At 37.2% G+C, this 17,787-nt stretch overlaps 1 protein-coding gene across 2 annotated transcripts in view; it reads right to left on the bottom strand.

The window, feature by feature from the left end:
* Window positions 1-665: 665 nt before the first annotated feature.
* LOC129744925 (calpain-B-like) overlaps window positions 666-17,787 on the bottom strand; it is a 31,500-nt gene continuing 14,378 nt past the window's right edge. Inside the window, exons 2-6 of one of the 2 annotated variants that reach the window (XM_055737686.1) lie at window positions 12,776-14,287; window positions 2,142-2,186; window positions 1,617-2,010; window positions 1,023-1,349; window positions 666-954 (exon numbers count right to left, since the gene is read on the bottom strand). In XM_055737686.1, the coding sequence (XP_055593661.1) occupies window positions 869-954; window positions 1,023-1,349; window positions 1,617-2,010; window positions 2,142-2,186; window positions 12,776-14,287 (2,364 nt within the window). In that variant the 3' untranslated portion in view covers window positions 666-868. The remainder of the gene's footprint in view (window positions 955-1,022; window positions 1,350-1,616; window positions 2,011-2,141; window positions 2,187-12,775; window positions 14,288-17,787) is intronic. The other variant, XM_055737687.1, reaches the window with a different exon arrangement.

The raw sequence follows: 17,787 nt of genomic DNA, 5'->3' as shown, positions 1-17,787 counted from the left end.
GGACGAGAAATGCTGTATTAAAAACAGTTGAAGTTTTTATCTGTCCATAGTAATCAATGAATAATCACAACATTTTCAAGCGTATAATTTATGTGCTCTGATAGAGAATATATCGATTTACAACAAATTATTCAGATCATTCAGTCGATCAATTGTTGAGCCGTCCGAAATTATCTGAAATATTGTATTGATCCTATTTTTTTTTTTAAATTATGCTGTTGAAATTGTCTCACAAACATTTCATAAAGAAACCCGATACGAAATATGTCCGATATTTTAAGATATTTAGTATTGATCTGGATTATTTAGAAATGTTAATATGTTTTGTTTGGGCGTGGATCTTTATTAACAGTTGAAGAAATCAAAAGTTTCTGGTAAACGATTAATACAAAATCGATCGAAAAAATCGAGAAAAAACTAAACTTATTTAAGAGACATATTTTATAGCAGAAAATAGTATTGAAAGTTTTTATTCATCATGTGCAAATCCTTTTAAATTTGAGATTTTTTCCTCTATCATGCAATTCGTCTTTTTAAAGCTTTTACCAAAACTTAATATTTTTTTCAGGCTTTTGAACTCCGTTTTTCTTTATGTTTTAGTTATAATAAAAAAAAATCATTCAAGCAAAAACAATGTATTTTATTGTACATTCATAAAATTCCTAATCTACTTCACTGTACAAATCTATTTGAATTAATAAATATTAAAAGAGAGATTTCTGATGGCATGGAAGATTAACACTATAATAGAACACTAAAAGATATAGTGGTGGAGGTGTAAAACTGAAATCAGTTGGTGTGTCTTAGGGATGTACTTCAGGCACATCTTTTGGGTATAAGTAACTTGCGAACTTGTGCAGGCAAAAATTCAGGAATAGATGGTCTTTTGAATCCATTCGTCCAAATTGAACGTCGCGAGATTCGTCCGGTTAACATCCTTGGCACGGAAAATGTCTAAAACAGAGAGTAGGATTATTGAAAGGTTCCGTTTTATTTATGATCAAGATTGAGTTTAAACTCACCGATCATGGTCTTGATCTTAACGGCACAGGTGATGAAATCGTCGAACCATATCTCGCCCTCCTTGGTGCTGTAGCGGTGCATCAGACTGTTGATTATCTTGGCGTTCAGGGTGTAGCCGGCCGATTGGAGCGCTGCCTTCAGCTCGAACGGATTAAGATGTCCACTGTGGTCCTGATCGTACAACTTGAAGACGGCCTTCCACCGGGCTAATTCGGTAAGTAACTTTTGGAACTCTAGCAATCCTAGTTTTCCGGAGTGGTCTTCATCGAGCATGGCCACCATCGCCCGGCAGGTGTCCTTCGAGAAACCGGCACCGGTAGCATCCGCTGTAAGGGGTAAAATAGTGAGGATGTTAGAAATTGTTTATAGGGGTGTAAAGCTCAAATTCAGAATCTAACTACGAAGATCAGATTTAGAGTTTAGAACCAAGATTCAAAACAATTATGAAAACTTTTGATTCGAAATATCCGACGTTTCGACTTTTTTTGGTGGTCTTTTTCAAGGAAGATTGCCTTTGATAATTTTCTTATAAAAGACCGCAAATAAAAGTCGAATCAATTAAGTAACCTCAAATCAGAATTTTCTAAACCTACCCGACAAAAGGGCAGCATTTTCTTTGGAAATAACCGAATCATCGTTGGCCGGATTGTTTGGCGTGGCCGACGACGTTTGACCAATTCCACCGGCAATATTTAGGTACAAATCCTGGACGATTGACAGTAGTCCACAGCAGGCAAGTCCGCCTCCGGGCATCACGCCAATGCTCCCACCTTTTTTGGATGCCGATTCTAGGAGCGGTGCCGTTCGGTAGGTTTGCGTGATGCCTTTGTTGGCGATGGCAATTTCACTTCGGAAGCAATAATCCAGAACCAGCTTCAGCTGCATCCAGTCCACTTCGCCGTCCGGGCCGGCCACATCTAGGAACAGCTTTTCCATGGTGGATCTTTGTTTGTCCGAAAGGGCTGGGTCCGGTGTGTCTCTGGCGACCTAGGTGTGGAAAAAAGTACATAAAAACTGGTTAATCCCTTTTCTGAAACAGTGTGGAAACACGAGTCCAGTCTTGGCTGGTTGTTGTTTAGTATCATAAAACACAGATAAATCACATGTGCGAAACTTACTGTTATTGCTCGCGGCAATTCGTTGTGGTTTCTGTCGGGTGTTACCTTAAAATAAAGATTAGCACACAAACAGAAAAATATATACAGTGAAAATGGCATTAGCAACATTCTACTACGTGCACTACTTGGAGCGGTGCGGATATTAGATACTACAACAAACTTTGAAATACATTATTAAGTAATCTTTCTGCTAACTTTCACACTACCATAAAGCGCATAATTATTTCTAAAAAATTTCAAATCGTGTATAATTTATAATAATTTTAATATAGCCGATCGAGGTACCTGGAACATTCAGATTAATTCGTTTTGGCTCGTAAGACAATTGAGATGAACCGAAAGGAAACTTTGATTTCTAATTTTTTTTTAAAGTTTTTCCATCAAACCGTAATAATAAGTGTATTTGAAAAAAAAAAACAACACTTTGTTTTGTGAATAACTTTTGAATGCATGGATGGAAATTGTTGAAATTTTCAGTGAAGCTACCTAGTAACGTAGTGTGTACGTGTACAAAATTGACAATCTGTCAAGTGGTTTTTGAGATAGCGCCCTATACTAAAGATTATTGACAACATGTTTTGGGCAGGAACGAGAAAAATCCAGAAAAGCCCCTATGGGAGACTCAAAATAGCTGGAAATCAACAATTCGACCAAAGTTCACATGGTAAATCGTTTAGGTAGTCCTATAAGATCCAATAGTGAGCGAAAACTTTAATGAAAGGGAAGATGATTGATTCCATGAAGTGAGAGGTTTTTTCAAGCTGAATCTGAAAGTATGAATAGAGGAAATGGTTCGTCTAGCTGACTTAGGCCTAACTCCATTTCTACATGGTGGAAACTACGGTGGTCAAATCGTGCGCAAAATATTTGGACGGCTTGTGAGGAGATATTTGGAAAAATCTCGTAATGAACAGTAAAACGAACTCTTAAGCGATCATCTGGCAGGTTCCCAATCGTAAAATTTTCGTTGACAAGTCTCGCCTGTATTTCTTGGAGATAAACAAGGAGAAAAAATGGAAAAATTCAATTTATATCTGTGGAAACTGCAAATTACTGAGTGTTACGGATTGACACGATGAATGGCTAAAATTACAAAGAAGACTGCCTCCAAATGCGACCGTTCTCTCTGCATAGCATTTCAATAAGTTTCACAAAATTTATACTCTGTTTAAGTTGGATCTACAATCGTGAAATTACGCAAAAACGGTGGTGGTGTAATAAAAAGTTAAATGTTGTGTTTTTGTACCGAATGAGGACAATCGGCTATATTTTGATATAACCGACCAAATTCAAAACTTTGAGTTATTTTAAAGGTTAAACTTCAGGAAACAGAAAACGTGATGAAAAATAGCCTTGATTTGAAAAATGGAGGGTTCATAGTTCGTTAGTTCGCTGAAAGTTTCCTCAATTCACATCCATGCATACTAAAGTTATTCCCAAAACAAAGTGTTGCATTTTTTTTTCGAATACACTTCTTACGAAACTTTTTTTTTAAATGGGTGTAGCAATTACTGATGTGGCAAAAAATAATATTATTTCAGTTTTAATAAATCTACTGAACGGTATTGAATTCATTATTTTGAGTCATATAAAAGTTAACACTGATCAAAGTTAAAAAAAAAAGTGGGAAAAGTAAGGGAAAAAAGTAAGAATTTTTAATCAATTTCACAACAGTTTTGTTTTTTTTTAAATCTTTTTTTATGAGATGCAGGGATTTGAGTATGATTGATTTAGACGAAGACTTCAGTTAGAATTTCTAAAGCAGATTTTTTTGTTCCAAAAGCTCCTTTTTCCAAAAAAAAAAAAATTTTTTTTGGAATATTATGGCATATTTTCTCATATTTCTCTAACATAAATAAAAAATCAGTTAGTTATTAAGTTAAATGTCTTTTAAATTGACGTTAAAATAAATAGTTTAACGTTCTGATTCAAATCTGATTTAGGTTTTGTTCATAATATTTCACCAGATTTTAACTACCACATTACATCTTGTTTATTTGATTGTTGAAAAAAAAAAATTAGAGATATCAAAAACCTGAACTGGAGCGATTGTCGTTAATTCAAATTGGGTTTCAAGTTTTGCATAGATAGACTAGTTTCATAGATATGACCCTTCAAAGAAATGAAAATTCCATAAAGTAAAAGTATTGGTGGACTAATTTGAGATTTGAAATTCAAAAAAGATTTTAATTTAATAATTTTTTTAAAGAATGTAATGGGTTTTGACTTATGAGTCAAAAAGGAACTTTTTGTTTTGTTTTTATTTGAGCTGTAACCAGGGTCGTAAGAAGAACCGACTCAAGGGGGGGGGGGGGGGGGGGGGGTGGTTTGGAGACTGATTTTTACCTATGATGTTTTGCCCAACAACGTAAAAAAAAAACACTTATATTTGTTACTATTTATATGATTATTCATTTTTAAACTTTCATTAATAGTTTTTGTATTAAAACGTAACTTTAGAAACATGGTCCATAGTCTAAAGGGTGAGAAAACTTTTTTTAATGAAACTTTTAGAAACAAAATATGGAATTAGCTTTCATCGAAAGTTAACATTTAAGAATTTGTTTAAGAGTCTGGTAGGTCGAAGCATAAAATAAATTCTTTTTAAGCTAGCCATCAATTTAAAAAAAACGTATTCTATGCTCAAACCATACGAGCTCACTTCAAATCCCAAGAATTTAACCTTACAAGAAAATAAATAAAAATTTTCAAAAAAAAAAAAAACAGTAAGCGATAGCAAATTTTCGAATCAAATTTACTCGATGCAAACTTGAACTAAATTTATGATTTCTGTTTAAAATTCACCTTTTAAAAACTTCAATATCAATAATGTTAATCAATACACCGAGAAAATAAAGAATTTTGTGCAGATTTTTCAGGTGAAGATCAGATACTTGTTTTTTTTTAACAGGAAATATTTTTCATAAAGAATCAATTCCATAATAAAAATCCTGTGATATTGGGATATTTTGCATAAAACAAAACATAGAAAATTAACTGAAATTCTTCTTTATATCTGTAATTTTCAGCTAAATGTGAGTACAAACTTCTTCTGATTAAAAAAAAAATCTGGAAATTGACAAGCAAATTCTTATGTTCATGTTCTCTTGAATTCCTTTACAATTTAATGTTGATTGAAAAACTCGTTCACTCATTCCTGAGTTTTAAATCTGAATGCTGAACCTGAATTCATAAATTGAACTGTTTCCGAATTTCTATACCATTTCTGAAATGTACGAAAAATACGATTTCCAAATCTTAATTCCAGATCAAAATTATATGAGCCAAGTTTTAGAGCCATCATTCATGAATCTTTATTTAAATTCTGTATTGCTAGTTTAATCTTAATTCATTTGTTCAATTATTTATTTTTAATCTGTATTGTGAATAAGAATTTAAATGTGAATTTCAAATGATGAATCTGAATCTGAGTTTTCAATTTTGGATCGCTTAGAAGCTTTTAATGTTTAAATTTTGTTTAAGAATTAAGTTTGAGAACTTCGATTTAAAATGTAAAATAAAATTCTTCTTTTTTCATATTCGTAAAATAATAATCAAAATATTGAAAATGCAAATGATTTCCGAAAAACATGATTCAAATTTGTTGTGAAATGCAAAACCGAATCAGGAAAGCAGCTTTTCATTCTTAATTTCTTGTGATTATTTATATACTTGTGATTATACTGAAATTCGAATCGGATTCTATTGGAAAAGCCGGGTTTGTTCTCATTCTCATTTTAAATCAAACTTTAAAAAACAAATTGAGTTGTAAAATATTTTTTATTCGTGCGTCCAAAATTTTCGGAGCAAGTTTTAAAAAAAATATAATCAGGGAAGGTTTTTTAAAGTTTTTTTTTTTCATGATTTTTGATAAGCAAGTCCTAGTTTTGATCAAAATTGCCCGATATTGCCTGGATTTTGGTAGAAAATTTTGAAATAAAATACCCGGATTTTGCCTGGTTTTTACATAAAACAGCCAGGATTGGTTCGGCCCGGATACGTGCTGAAAAAATTCTGACAACCTTAGTCTACGAACAAGTGAGAAAAATTTGAAAAACTATAAAAAAAATTTGAACTTGGGATAGGTTTTTGAGGTTTTGGCATTAATTTTTAGTCTAGATTGTTTTTCTTGAATATATTTGCTCTATTATCATAATTTGATTATGGATTTAAAATTTTGAGTGTAGAGTAGAATACCTCGCTTGTTTTTTTGGACCCTCATGGGGGGGCGGTTTAACCCCCAAAACCCCCCCGTTCCTACGGCCACGGCTGTAACCGAGATTGGCTTCCCGTGTTGAAATTTATCTAATCAATCTAACAGGAAAAGAAACGAATTTTAAAAAAAAAAAACTTCTGTACCTATTTTACAAAATTAGTTTGTTGTTTGTAATCAATTTATTTTTAACTTCTGTGCAGTTTATTATAAATAACATTATACTCAGGTTAACGTGAAAAATTAGAGCAATATACTGAGTGAATGTTAATAATAAAATAATGTGAAAAATACTGACAAATATTTTTATTCAATTTTATCAATTTTCAATGTTAACTCCTAGATCTCTAAAATTAGAGATGTACAGGAGACTTTCGGATTCATTGACCCAACAAGTCCACCAACAGAAAGTCGAAACTACGTAAAATGATAAAAGTACTGTAATCGAACAAAAAACGTGCCCAACAGTTCTTAAAACAGTTACTAGAATACAAGTTTTTCAAACAGTGAAATGTTGGCATAAAGACTGTTCCGATTATTATAAATACACTATAAACTAACCGTCATTTCAAAAATTGTGTAGTGTTTAACCAAATTTTGACTGCGTACCTACTGTTGTTTACATCCAAGCGAAGTAAGCGTTATTATTTTTTGTCCTTTTTTGGAAGAAAAAAAGGCGTGGCCTTACTTCCAAGCAAAAAACGGATATGTTATATTATAAAGCATTTATGAGCAGTAAAATCGCATGAAACCCCCACAATATGGGTATTGGGTGAAAGAACTAAACTGAAATAAGTCGAATTTCGCTTTCTGACACCATCGTGAAAGCCAAGGTGGCGGCTTCCGCGGAACTTTAAAATGCTGTAAATGACTAAAAATCGTATGAAACCCTCAAAATATGGGTATTGGGTGAAAGTGCTAAAATAGAAGAAGTCGATTTTCGCTATCTGACGTCATCTTGAAACACTGTTTAAACTCTCTCATGGGTAATGGGTTAAAAGGGCTAAACAAGAAAAAGACGTATTTCGCTACCTGACGCCATCATGAAATCCAAGATGGCGGCTTCCTTTGAACTTTAAAATTGATGGAAATGACTTGAAATCACATGAAAGTCCTTACAATATTGGTATTGGGTGAAACGACTAAATGAGAATAAACCAAATTTTGCTTTCTGACGCCATCTTGAAATCCAAGATGGCAGATTTCGTATAACTCTAAAATGCTGTTAATCACTTAAAATTGCATGAAATCTCCACAATATTGGCATAGGGTAAAAGGGCTAAACTTAAAGCAGTCGAATTTCGCTTTCTGACGCCATCATGAAAGATGGCGGGAGGTTTTAATGCGAATTTTAATCATTTACAACATTTTAAGTTCAGCAGAATCCACCATCTTGAACTTCAAGATGGCGTCAGAAAGTAAAATTCGACTTCTTCTAGTTGAGCCCTTTCAACTTATACCCATGTTATGGGGGTTTCAAGCGATTATCAATAATATAGAGGTTTGAAAAGAAAAGCCGAAGCCGTTAGCTTGGATTTCAAGATAGCGGCAGAATACCAGATTCGACTTCTTCTTGAATAGCCTTCTCATCCAGTACCCATATTGTGAGCTTTCATTTGATTTTCAGTGATTTATAGCATTTTAAACTTAAGCGGATGCCGCCAATTTGACTTCTTCTTGTTTAGCCCTTTAACCCAATATCCATATTATGGGAATTTCAAGCTTTTATCAGTAATATAAAGGTTTGGAAAGAAAAGATTTTAAGATGGTGTCAGATAGCGAAATTCGACTTGAATTTGTTGAGCGTTTTTAACTAATGCCCATATTCCCGGGGTTCATGCGATTTTCAGCATTTTCAATTTGGACGGATGAAACAATCTTGGATGTTAAGATGGCGTTGGAAAACAAAATTCGACTTCTACTCGTCTAGCCCTTTCTCCCAATACCTATATGATGGATGTTTCATGAGATTGTCAGTCATTTAAAGCTTTGAAACAAAAGCGGAAGCCGCCATCTTAGATTAATGATGGCGTCAAGCAACAATTTTTTTTCTGCTACTACAAAACATTTTTCGTATCAGTTTTTTATACGAAACGTTTGTTGGACAATTTTAACACCATGATTTTGAAAAAAAATTATGATCAATACTTAACCAGAAAATATATTGGATCGTGCAACAATTGGTCCGCTCAATCTCCTCTTGCCCCATTGTTGTACATAATTTAGCTGCAAAATTTGTTTGGAAATTTCAAATTTATTAATTCGTTTACCGCCGATAACTTTGTTTGGTTATTTTTACAGCTAAAAATAGCAATAAAAATTTTGGAAGCGATTCATTAAGTCTGAACAACGTGTTTTGAATTAGTAAGGAGGCTCGTACGGAAAAATCGAAATTTTCATTCAAAAACCATCAGAGATGTACTGAAAGTTCAACAAAAAATTTTTTGTATTTTTAAAATATTTCTTGGTTCCGGCAATACATTGCATGTGAACAAAAACTAAACCTACCCCAGAAATGATATTCGTTGCCATACAAAAAATTTTAAATAGGTAAATATTTTTTAATTTTAGTGTTTTGACAGCTAATTTGAAAGTTGGTTAACCGGATGAAAATAAGAATCGCATTATACTGCTTTGCATAGCCAATAAGTGTGATGATTTAAAACTTTCGTAAAAACATGTCATGAAATAATTGAAAACTTAAGAAAGCAAATCCTGCAATTTTACAATACTTGTGAATGGATTACGATTTTTTAATTCGAAATGGTTATAACTTTTTTTCATGAAATACTTTGCTTCTTCTCTGAATAAGTCTGAATAAGTGGATATTTACGTTTAACTAGTTATTTTAGTAATTATTTTTCATTAATTCAAAGACACTTTATATATCCATAAGTTTATATTTTCTGCCGTCAAATCTTAAAAATGAAGTTTTGAAATTATTAAACTCGTTGAAAAAACTTATGTATGTATGAAAGTCGGGCTATTTGCATTGTCTGAAAAGTGTCAAAGTCAACTCAACTGCATTGGCTTTGAGAGACTATTTTTTTATCAGATTTATTTTGAAATCGTTTATCGCGACCATTTACTCAACATTTTATGCAAAGAATCTAAAAGCTGTTCTGAAAAAATTTGTTTCTCTAATTTCGTGACGACAAATCTAAAAGAATTTTATTCCATGTCAACAGCGATCCCCTTGATATTGTTATTAATATTGTCAGAAAATTGTACAGGAGGAAAACTACGACCCTTAATCCCAAAAACTAGAAGTCGATGGTTGGAAGACCCGAAATATTACTTATCTGACGTGCAATTTTCCCAGGAAATCGAATCTGCCGTCGAGTTGCCGTCACTGGAGACATCTATGTGAAGCTTTATTTGGCCCTTATCATCCAGAAAAATAAACAGTCATAGCTTTGTGAAACTTAATTTGATCCAAAACAGTTTTTCAGCCAGAAAACTCTTGGGAAGCATTTCTATGTTATGTGATTGATTCCAGAAGATTGATGAAATGCTATAGAGGTTACATTAATTACAAATAAACCCACTTATATGAAAAAGATATTTAAATCAATTAACTTTTCGAAAAAAAATCTTATACAAAATGTTATATCATGAGCATAAATCAGTTAAACGATCCGAAACTTTGGGCGTGGTTGTGTCCTTTTTCAAGTTTTAAATTGAGATTCATTATGTAAAAATCGATCGACTTACAAGTGAGTCCTAAAACATTTGTTTTATAAAATCGCATATTCTTCATAGGGGTAAAAGGGGGCAAAACAGATCACGTTCTCTAATCTTTTCACCTGTTAATAGCCACTAAAAAATTAAGCATTAAATACCTTTTAGTTCATTCTATGGGATTTTAAAAACATAGCATAACAGAAAAAGGCTCAACACTGGGCAAATTAGGGTAAATAACACGCCACTCAAATGGCTTCGGGTAAATTTAAAGGTGGATTTGAGTTTCTGAGAAAACTTCACGTGTGATAAATGCTATTCCAGACACTCAAACCGGCGGCTTTTTGTTTTTTTGAAGCCGCATTGGAATTGGAAAGTGCATTGGACGGTTTATATGGAAGATATAACCCCCCCCCCCCCTTCCCCTCTTAAGGGGTCGTCTAAAAATTACATTTGAACTAGAAGTTCTCATAATAAGCTTCCGTAACAATTATCAGCCTATTCGACCTCATGGTGTCTGATTTTTAAAATGTGCAACCATTGGAAAAAATCGGACAACATTATGCACGACACAAAATTTGCCTGTGCAACTATTGGGCACAGACAAGCTGTTTTAAATGATTTTTTAAATTTTTATGTCACTTTTTTCAAACACTTGAACTTTAGGATCTTGTTGGCCAATCCTGTATGAGTGCATCGACAAAAAAAATCGAGTGAATTTGGTTGAAATGACTAAAATACAGCACAAACACCCAAATCATGTGCTTAAGTGTGCAACGATTGGCAAATCACCCTAGTTGGCTCTTTCACTCAACAGTCATATTGTAGAGAAAATTTAAACCACTTCTGGTGGTTTGAATTATTTCATTTTATTTAAATTTAAATTAAAAATAACACATATGACTTGTAAAAAATGCGTAAAAATGGGTGTTCCTATTCTAATATATGCAATCTAGCCTGAGCCCAAGGCTGGAAAACAGAAAAAATAAAAAAGCGCACAAATGTCAAATTGGTCTGATTCAATCACCGTACAGTAAGCAGCTATTGAATTTTGTTTCATTAGAATGATCATTATTAAAACTTTTTTTTTTAAGTCTTTGAAAGAGTTTTGCATTGGACAGGTTAAAAAGTTTCACTCAACTGAGCATGCCTCACACGCTCTTTTTTTTAAACTCAAAATTAAGTAGTTTTGGTTCAAAACAGCACTTCGGTGGCTTCCCTCAACTTTGAGTTTGACTGGGCAATAGCAAAACTAAGTTCTGATAGGCATACTCAATACTAAGTTCGGCAGCCGAACTCGAATTTATCCTTTTTTTTCGGGGGTAGCTGATTTTCAGGGAATTAAAGGATGATTAAAATTTGTTGTACCCGGATGTTGCTGTTCCGGTACATATTGCATTGCAATTACAGAGCGGTGGAAAGTTTTGACATTCCCGGTCAAAGAAAACTTCCGGATGTTACTTCTCACGGGAAGTAAACAACATCCGGAAGTTTCCGGACATTCCAAGCCGCTCACCATATGATGACAATGACGGACACAATTTTACGCTGACACGGTGAACATGCATTTCATTATGAAGTTCCTTCATAGTCTTCCGGTAATTGTTCCGGAACGACAAAATTTTGAGACGTGTTCGTTGGTTGCTGTTCCGGTTCGGACTGAACTCGCTAAGTGTTTTCAGTTCAACAAAGAGAGTTCAATTTTTAGTTCATAAGGTCGAACTCAGCTTTGATCCCTCGCCGAAGGAAAAAAAGGGATCAGTTTTGAGTTCGCAGTTCGAACTCCGTTTTGATCCATCGCAAGGAGGAAAAATGGTACTTAACTTTAAGTTCATAGGATCGAACAAGGTTTTGTACCTCGGTCATACTTAATTTTGAGTTAAAAAAAAGAGCGTGCATCTATAAAACAATAGTTCTGTTTTTGTTTGGTTCCGGTACGAGTTTTTACCATAAACGAGTACAACTCTTTTCAAAAAGTGCTCAGTTTTCTGTCGAAAAGTAAAAAAAATGCTGCAAAAATGCTGCAAAAATGCTGCAGCGAATTTCTTTTTGCCTGACCTAGGTCTGAGCATGTCCTGTTTTGACATCTCAATTGAGAACTGTCACCATATTTTAATACGGTTTTAAAATTAACCACTGCGTGCCTTTATAAAACATGAAAAAAAAGCTTGAAAAAAACTTCTTAGTTTATGTTTCATTGGAGTTTTTATAGAGCATTCAGAACTCCTTCTAAACAACTTAATCAGTGTATTTAGTGAAAGCTAAATTACCGTTGAAAACAAATGGTTGAATTAAGAATCAGAGCATTTTTCATGACCATAATTAAACAGTTATAAAACTAGCTGCATATAAAATGCCATAGTAAAACTATAATAAAACTTTCTGTGCAGAAGCTGATGAGTAGTGTTAAAAGAAAAGTAAGAAAACACGCCTACTCTACAAAAACTAATTCTTTGAGAATAAAATATTTAAAAACAATCATTTTATCTTTTATTTAAGAAAGAAAGTGTATTTATCTATTGTTATCGGAATAGTCTATACTTTTCCTTTTCATTATGCATTCAAAAAAGATCTCAACTATTAAAAATTTCGCATGCTTTGGATTCAACTAGTTGGCTTGTCTTTAAATTAATTGTATATCAATTACTACTACAAATACTACTTCAACCTAGCTTAAGCTGTTAACTGCTTGTTGATTACACATTAGCCAGCACATTAATCAAGCACCAAAAATACTTACCCTCGGATCAACTCCACACGTTCCGATGCATTCCTCGTTTTCCTTGAGACAATCCGCACATTCGGAGAATACTCGAATCAAGAATTCACCTTCAACATTCGGATCGAAGGTCGAAGGAACTATCACATACGTTCCTGGATCTAGCCGAATACGACAGGTCACTTCTCTGAGGTTGATGTAGGTCGATCTCGCTACCGATGAGTTCCACATGAAGAAATCTTTCGGGAGAGGTTTCTTGACTAGATCTTTCTCCGTTACCCGGTAGACGATGAACCCAATCGTGAGACAATCGATGCCCTTGTTTCGTTTGGATCGCCGATTCTTTTGCATCAAAGCAACGATGGCCGTCGCTTTGCCTTCCGGATCATCCTTGTCGGCATTCGGGATGTTGACAACGTACTGTGGATTGTGCCAGAAGGTGTTGGGAAAATTCCGACATCCGCCGGCTGTACTTCCTATCACCCATTCACCCTCGAAGGAAGATTGTTTCCAAGGATACTCACCCGTTTGTCGGACGATCGGACAGTCCGGACTCAAGTTGCACATCTCCACTCGGTCGAAGTACTTCTCGAAGTCTTTGTACGATATCCAGAACTCACCGTCGACTTCGAACGTTAGCCCTACTTCTTTTTTGGTTGCTTCCGGTATAAACTTCCACTCCGGAGATTTATCGCTCCAAGCTCCGTTCCACTCGTTGGCATTACCCCAGGGATTGCGCAATCGTAGGAGTGGGATTTTTCCCTTAACATTTGGGGTCTGAATATCCATGAGCTTTGCCATGGTTATTGAATAGGCGTGCCCTCTGATCAACCCTTGAGGCGTCTCCGCCTCCGGTCTATTCGGATCAGGTTCCAGGCTACACGAAAACATTGCGTGATTTCTGAAACCCTTTTCAATGATATCAAACAAATCTTTGGGAGCTTCTTTCATCTCAAACGTCTCGGTTACGCCCCCGGTAAAATCTACCATGGCTTCGCTAGCCGATCCCCCTCGCAGCACCTCATAAGATCCAAACAGCTTAGCATAAGCCTTTTCCAAAAGCGCGCTCCAAAACTCGTCCTGCTCAGTTGATCTCATATAAACCAATCGTCCCTGGAACGTTGGCAATCGATCATCGATCACCACATCGTACCACTGACCAAATCTCCAGAACCGGAAGTGGAAAATCCCGGCATACTGATCCGTAAAGCTATTGTCCATCGGAACCACCCTAGTGAAAAGTGAATCATCCTGGGTCAAGGAAGCGGCCGCTGCCAGCAGCCAACAGTCTCCCAAATCGCCCTGGTTGATATCGAAGCGGGAGAAGCCCTCCTCGAAAAAGACAGGATTTTTGGAGATCTCTCCGGGACGGAGCCATTTCAGGTTACCCCGAACCTTTCCGCTGAAGGTTAGGGAACTGTTGTCGGCGGGGAATTCGGGATCCTCGAACAGCTTCCCAGCTCGCACACAACGGCTGCGTAGTTCGTAGAAGTCTTGGGCCCCAGCTGCCGCGGGATCTGGTTTGTTTTTTGCCTGCAAATGATTGACATAAATTAGGTATCAGTGTTTTTTTTTCTTTTCAGCGTTTGAATATCGTATATACTTCGCAAAGGTAACGCATGATCGGTAGATAATTTGTCCATCAAAACAGTCACGATTGTCAAATTCACGATATGCAGTCATTTTTATTATTGTAGCGTTTGATTGCTTTGTTCGATTTATTTTGAAAGTTAGTCGAAGTTTTGTGATGGATATTTCTTATTCATAGGAATGATGGATGATCAAATGACCTCTCAATAAATCCACTCAACTGTACATTAAATAAGTTAGCCCTTGACTAAATATCAATTCCTCCCCCGTAACTGAAACTTCGAATTTCTTGAAGATTGTAGATATGTAAATTTATCTGCCAAAAGAATTATTCCACTTTAAAATATATACTGTTCCAAAAATTATAAGCACACCTAATGTTAACGATCATTTTGAATCGAATATTTTTTTTCGAATTTTACTGGCTGTGTCCTTTTGTTTACACATTTCTGTACGTGATACAACCAAAAAAACCTTTAAGTTTGTGATTACATTTCAAAATGCGTGGTCTTATTCCGGAGAAGAGAAAAAGTATCGTGAACAAGTGGTGTACTGGGTGTGGAATCTCATAGCGAAAATTGGCCGAAGAAGAGGATGTGAGCGTCGGAGCGAAACGGACAGCTATTAAAAAATATGGTGAACATTGTACATTTGAAGATGAACCGAGGAGTGGTCAAAAATCCTGTAAGTCTTGCTGAAACGTGATGCGTGCTAAAGAGCGAGTTGGGCTCAAGACGTACCGAAAGCAGAAAAAACCTAAAAGGAACCCTAATCAAGCTGCTTCTGTCAAACCAAAAGTCCGGAAACGGTATGATTCATATTTTGCAAAAGTTCTGGGTTCATTATCATGGACGATGAAACGTATATGAAATTTGACTATAAATCTCTTCCTGGGTCACAATACTTTACTGTACGCAAGGACAAGGATATTCTCGAAACGAAGAAGGACATTTTCACCGAAAAAATTGGCAAGAAGGTGATGGTGTGGCAGACAATTTGCGAGTGCGGCAAAATTTCTAGCCCGAACGTCACATCGGAAACAAAGGAACACCCAAAACTAAATCAAGGAATGCCTCCAGAAGCGTTTATTGCCGATGATCAAGCAACTAGATAGACCCACCATATTTTGGCCCGAGGGTAGCGGCTCAAGAATACTACCACTGGGTCACTGGCCCATGTCGTAAGAGGCGACTAAATCCAGCAACCCTCCTCTCGATGATGAGAATAACGGAACTGGATTACCCTACCGGACCTATTGGAAAGAAACAACCAAAGTTGCCCAAGGTGTGCTGCTCATGGGAGCGCTTAAACGACCCCATGCATAAGACCATGCTTATGAGGTGGAAGGCTGGCGGGTTGTAAATGTGTCAGTTGATAACGGTAGCCTGTGGGGCACCGGGACAAACCCTACAGTATTGCAGTCCTTGCTGCACTAAAGCAGGACACTGGCGCAGTCGACCGTATATTTCCCTAGCTACTCGTGGGATTCATAAATGATTCAAAATACTAAAACTAATAATGATAAAGGAAAGAAGGAGGAGTGAACGGCGAAGGGTGCAAGCCCTGATCCGTTCGGTGGCAGGAGTCTACGGCGATGTTCAGCTCGGCAGCTTGCTGTCCAACTGGTAGAAACTGCAGAAGGCTCCATAGCGGAAGAAGGAAGAGATCCTGTCAGCTCTCCAGAGAAAAAGGAATTTCTTATGCCGAAGGCAATGAAGAAAGCGATGACAGAAATGCAGGCTTAGACTAGCTTGGTTTTGAGCAAGCAAAACATTCATAAGGAGGTCAAGGACAAGCTTGTAAAGGCTATGGCTCTTTTTACAGAGGCAAACAAAGCAGTCCTAGATATGGTAAGAGCGCTAAATGGCAGCGTTACTAGCAGAGGAACAGAATCGGAGAAACCCTTTAAGGCGAATGTCAGTCGCCCGAAACGGATTGATGCCTTCGTTCAAACGGTGAGGAATGAGCTCATTACTCCGAGAAGCTCTAAGAGTGTAAAGAGGAAACGAGGGTCGCCAGGTGATCCAAGACCTGGTACCCTAGAGAGAGGGCCCGAGGCCCGATGGTTCGACAGGTCCCTGGCCAACTGAAAGGCAAGAACGACAGACCCAACCAAAGAGCGCCCTCCGAATGGCAAACAGTGACGCGTAAACACCGTAAGGAGAAAGCTACGAAAACAAACCCCAAGCCCAAAAAGCAGCGAAGCCGCGTAAGGGCAAAAGGCGAAGCTATCATAGTCGAGGCGCCAAAGGGTACGTAGGGCGTACGCAGACGTGCTTCGTCAGATGCGGACCGACGACAAGCTTGCTGGACCAGGTGAAAACGTGAGGAAGATCCGTCGTACTCGTTCCTGTGAGATGATCCTCGAGTTGAAACGAAGCTCAGCATCAAAGAGTGCATCCTTAAAGGTGCTAGCGGAGGAAGTTCTAGGCGAGAAGGCGGAGGTACGTGCGCTATGTCACGAAGTAACCATCCGTATCAAAAACCTCGATGAAGGCGAAGATCAGATCTCGTTCCGATTGAGTCCGGGTCCTCCCGAATCCGGAACACAGGTTGCAATTGTGAGGCTTCCAGTGGTAGCAGCCAACGCAGCATTCGAGTGCAGGCGGCTAAAGGTGGGATGGTCAGTTTGTCAGATAACCATCTCCCAGCAACCAGAGGTATGCTTTCGATGCATGGGACTGCAAGGGAGTTGACAGACGAGGATTATGCTGGGGGTGCGGAGAATCCGGTCACATAACGGCTAGCTGCAGTAAGCCGGTGAAGTGTCTTATTTGCACTGGTGACCATGTAACTGGCACCAAAAGGCGCTCTGCTTTGCCTACCAAAAGGCGCTAGCAGCGATACCAAGGGCTTGGAAGTAATCCAAATCAACCTCAACCACTGTCACGAAGCACAACAGCTTCTGCGGCAGATGGCGGTGGAAGAGAAGCTAGACATAGCGTTAGTAGCAGACCCCTATTATAGAGCCCTGAATGGCACAAATTGGGTGACTAATAGTGCCAATCTGGCCGCAATAGGGGTGACAGGAAAGTTCCCATGCAAGAAGTGGTCACATCGGAAGAAGAAAGCTTCGTGATAGCCAAAGTCAATGGGATCTTCTTCTGTAGCTGCTACGCTCCACCGAGGTGGACCTTAGAGAAGTTTAGCACTACGATGGATAGGATAGTCGAGTTGCTCACAGGCCGAAGCCCCGTTATTATCGCGAAGGATTTCAATGCGTGGGCCCAGGAATGGGGAAGCCAGAGGACAGAGTCTACTTGAAGCACTTGCAAGGCTCAATGTGGACCTGGCGAACGTAGGTAATACTAGAACCTACCATAGAGAGGGACGTGAATCCATTATAGATGTCACATTTGCTAGTCCCAGATGGATAAGTAATTGGAGGGTGAGCGACGACTACACTCATAGCGACCACTTTGCGATCCGTTATCGTGTGGGTA

The sequence above is a fragment of the Uranotaenia lowii genome, chromosome 2 (assembly GCF_029784155.1).
Source record: "Uranotaenia lowii strain MFRU-FL chromosome 2, ASM2978415v1, whole genome shotgun sequence".
In the NCBI taxonomy this organism is placed as follows: Eukaryota; Metazoa; Arthropoda; class Insecta; order Diptera; family Culicidae; genus Uranotaenia; species Uranotaenia lowii.
The sequence above is the reverse complement of the archived record's forward strand: the minus strand, read 5'-3'. Positions and strand labels throughout refer to the sequence as shown.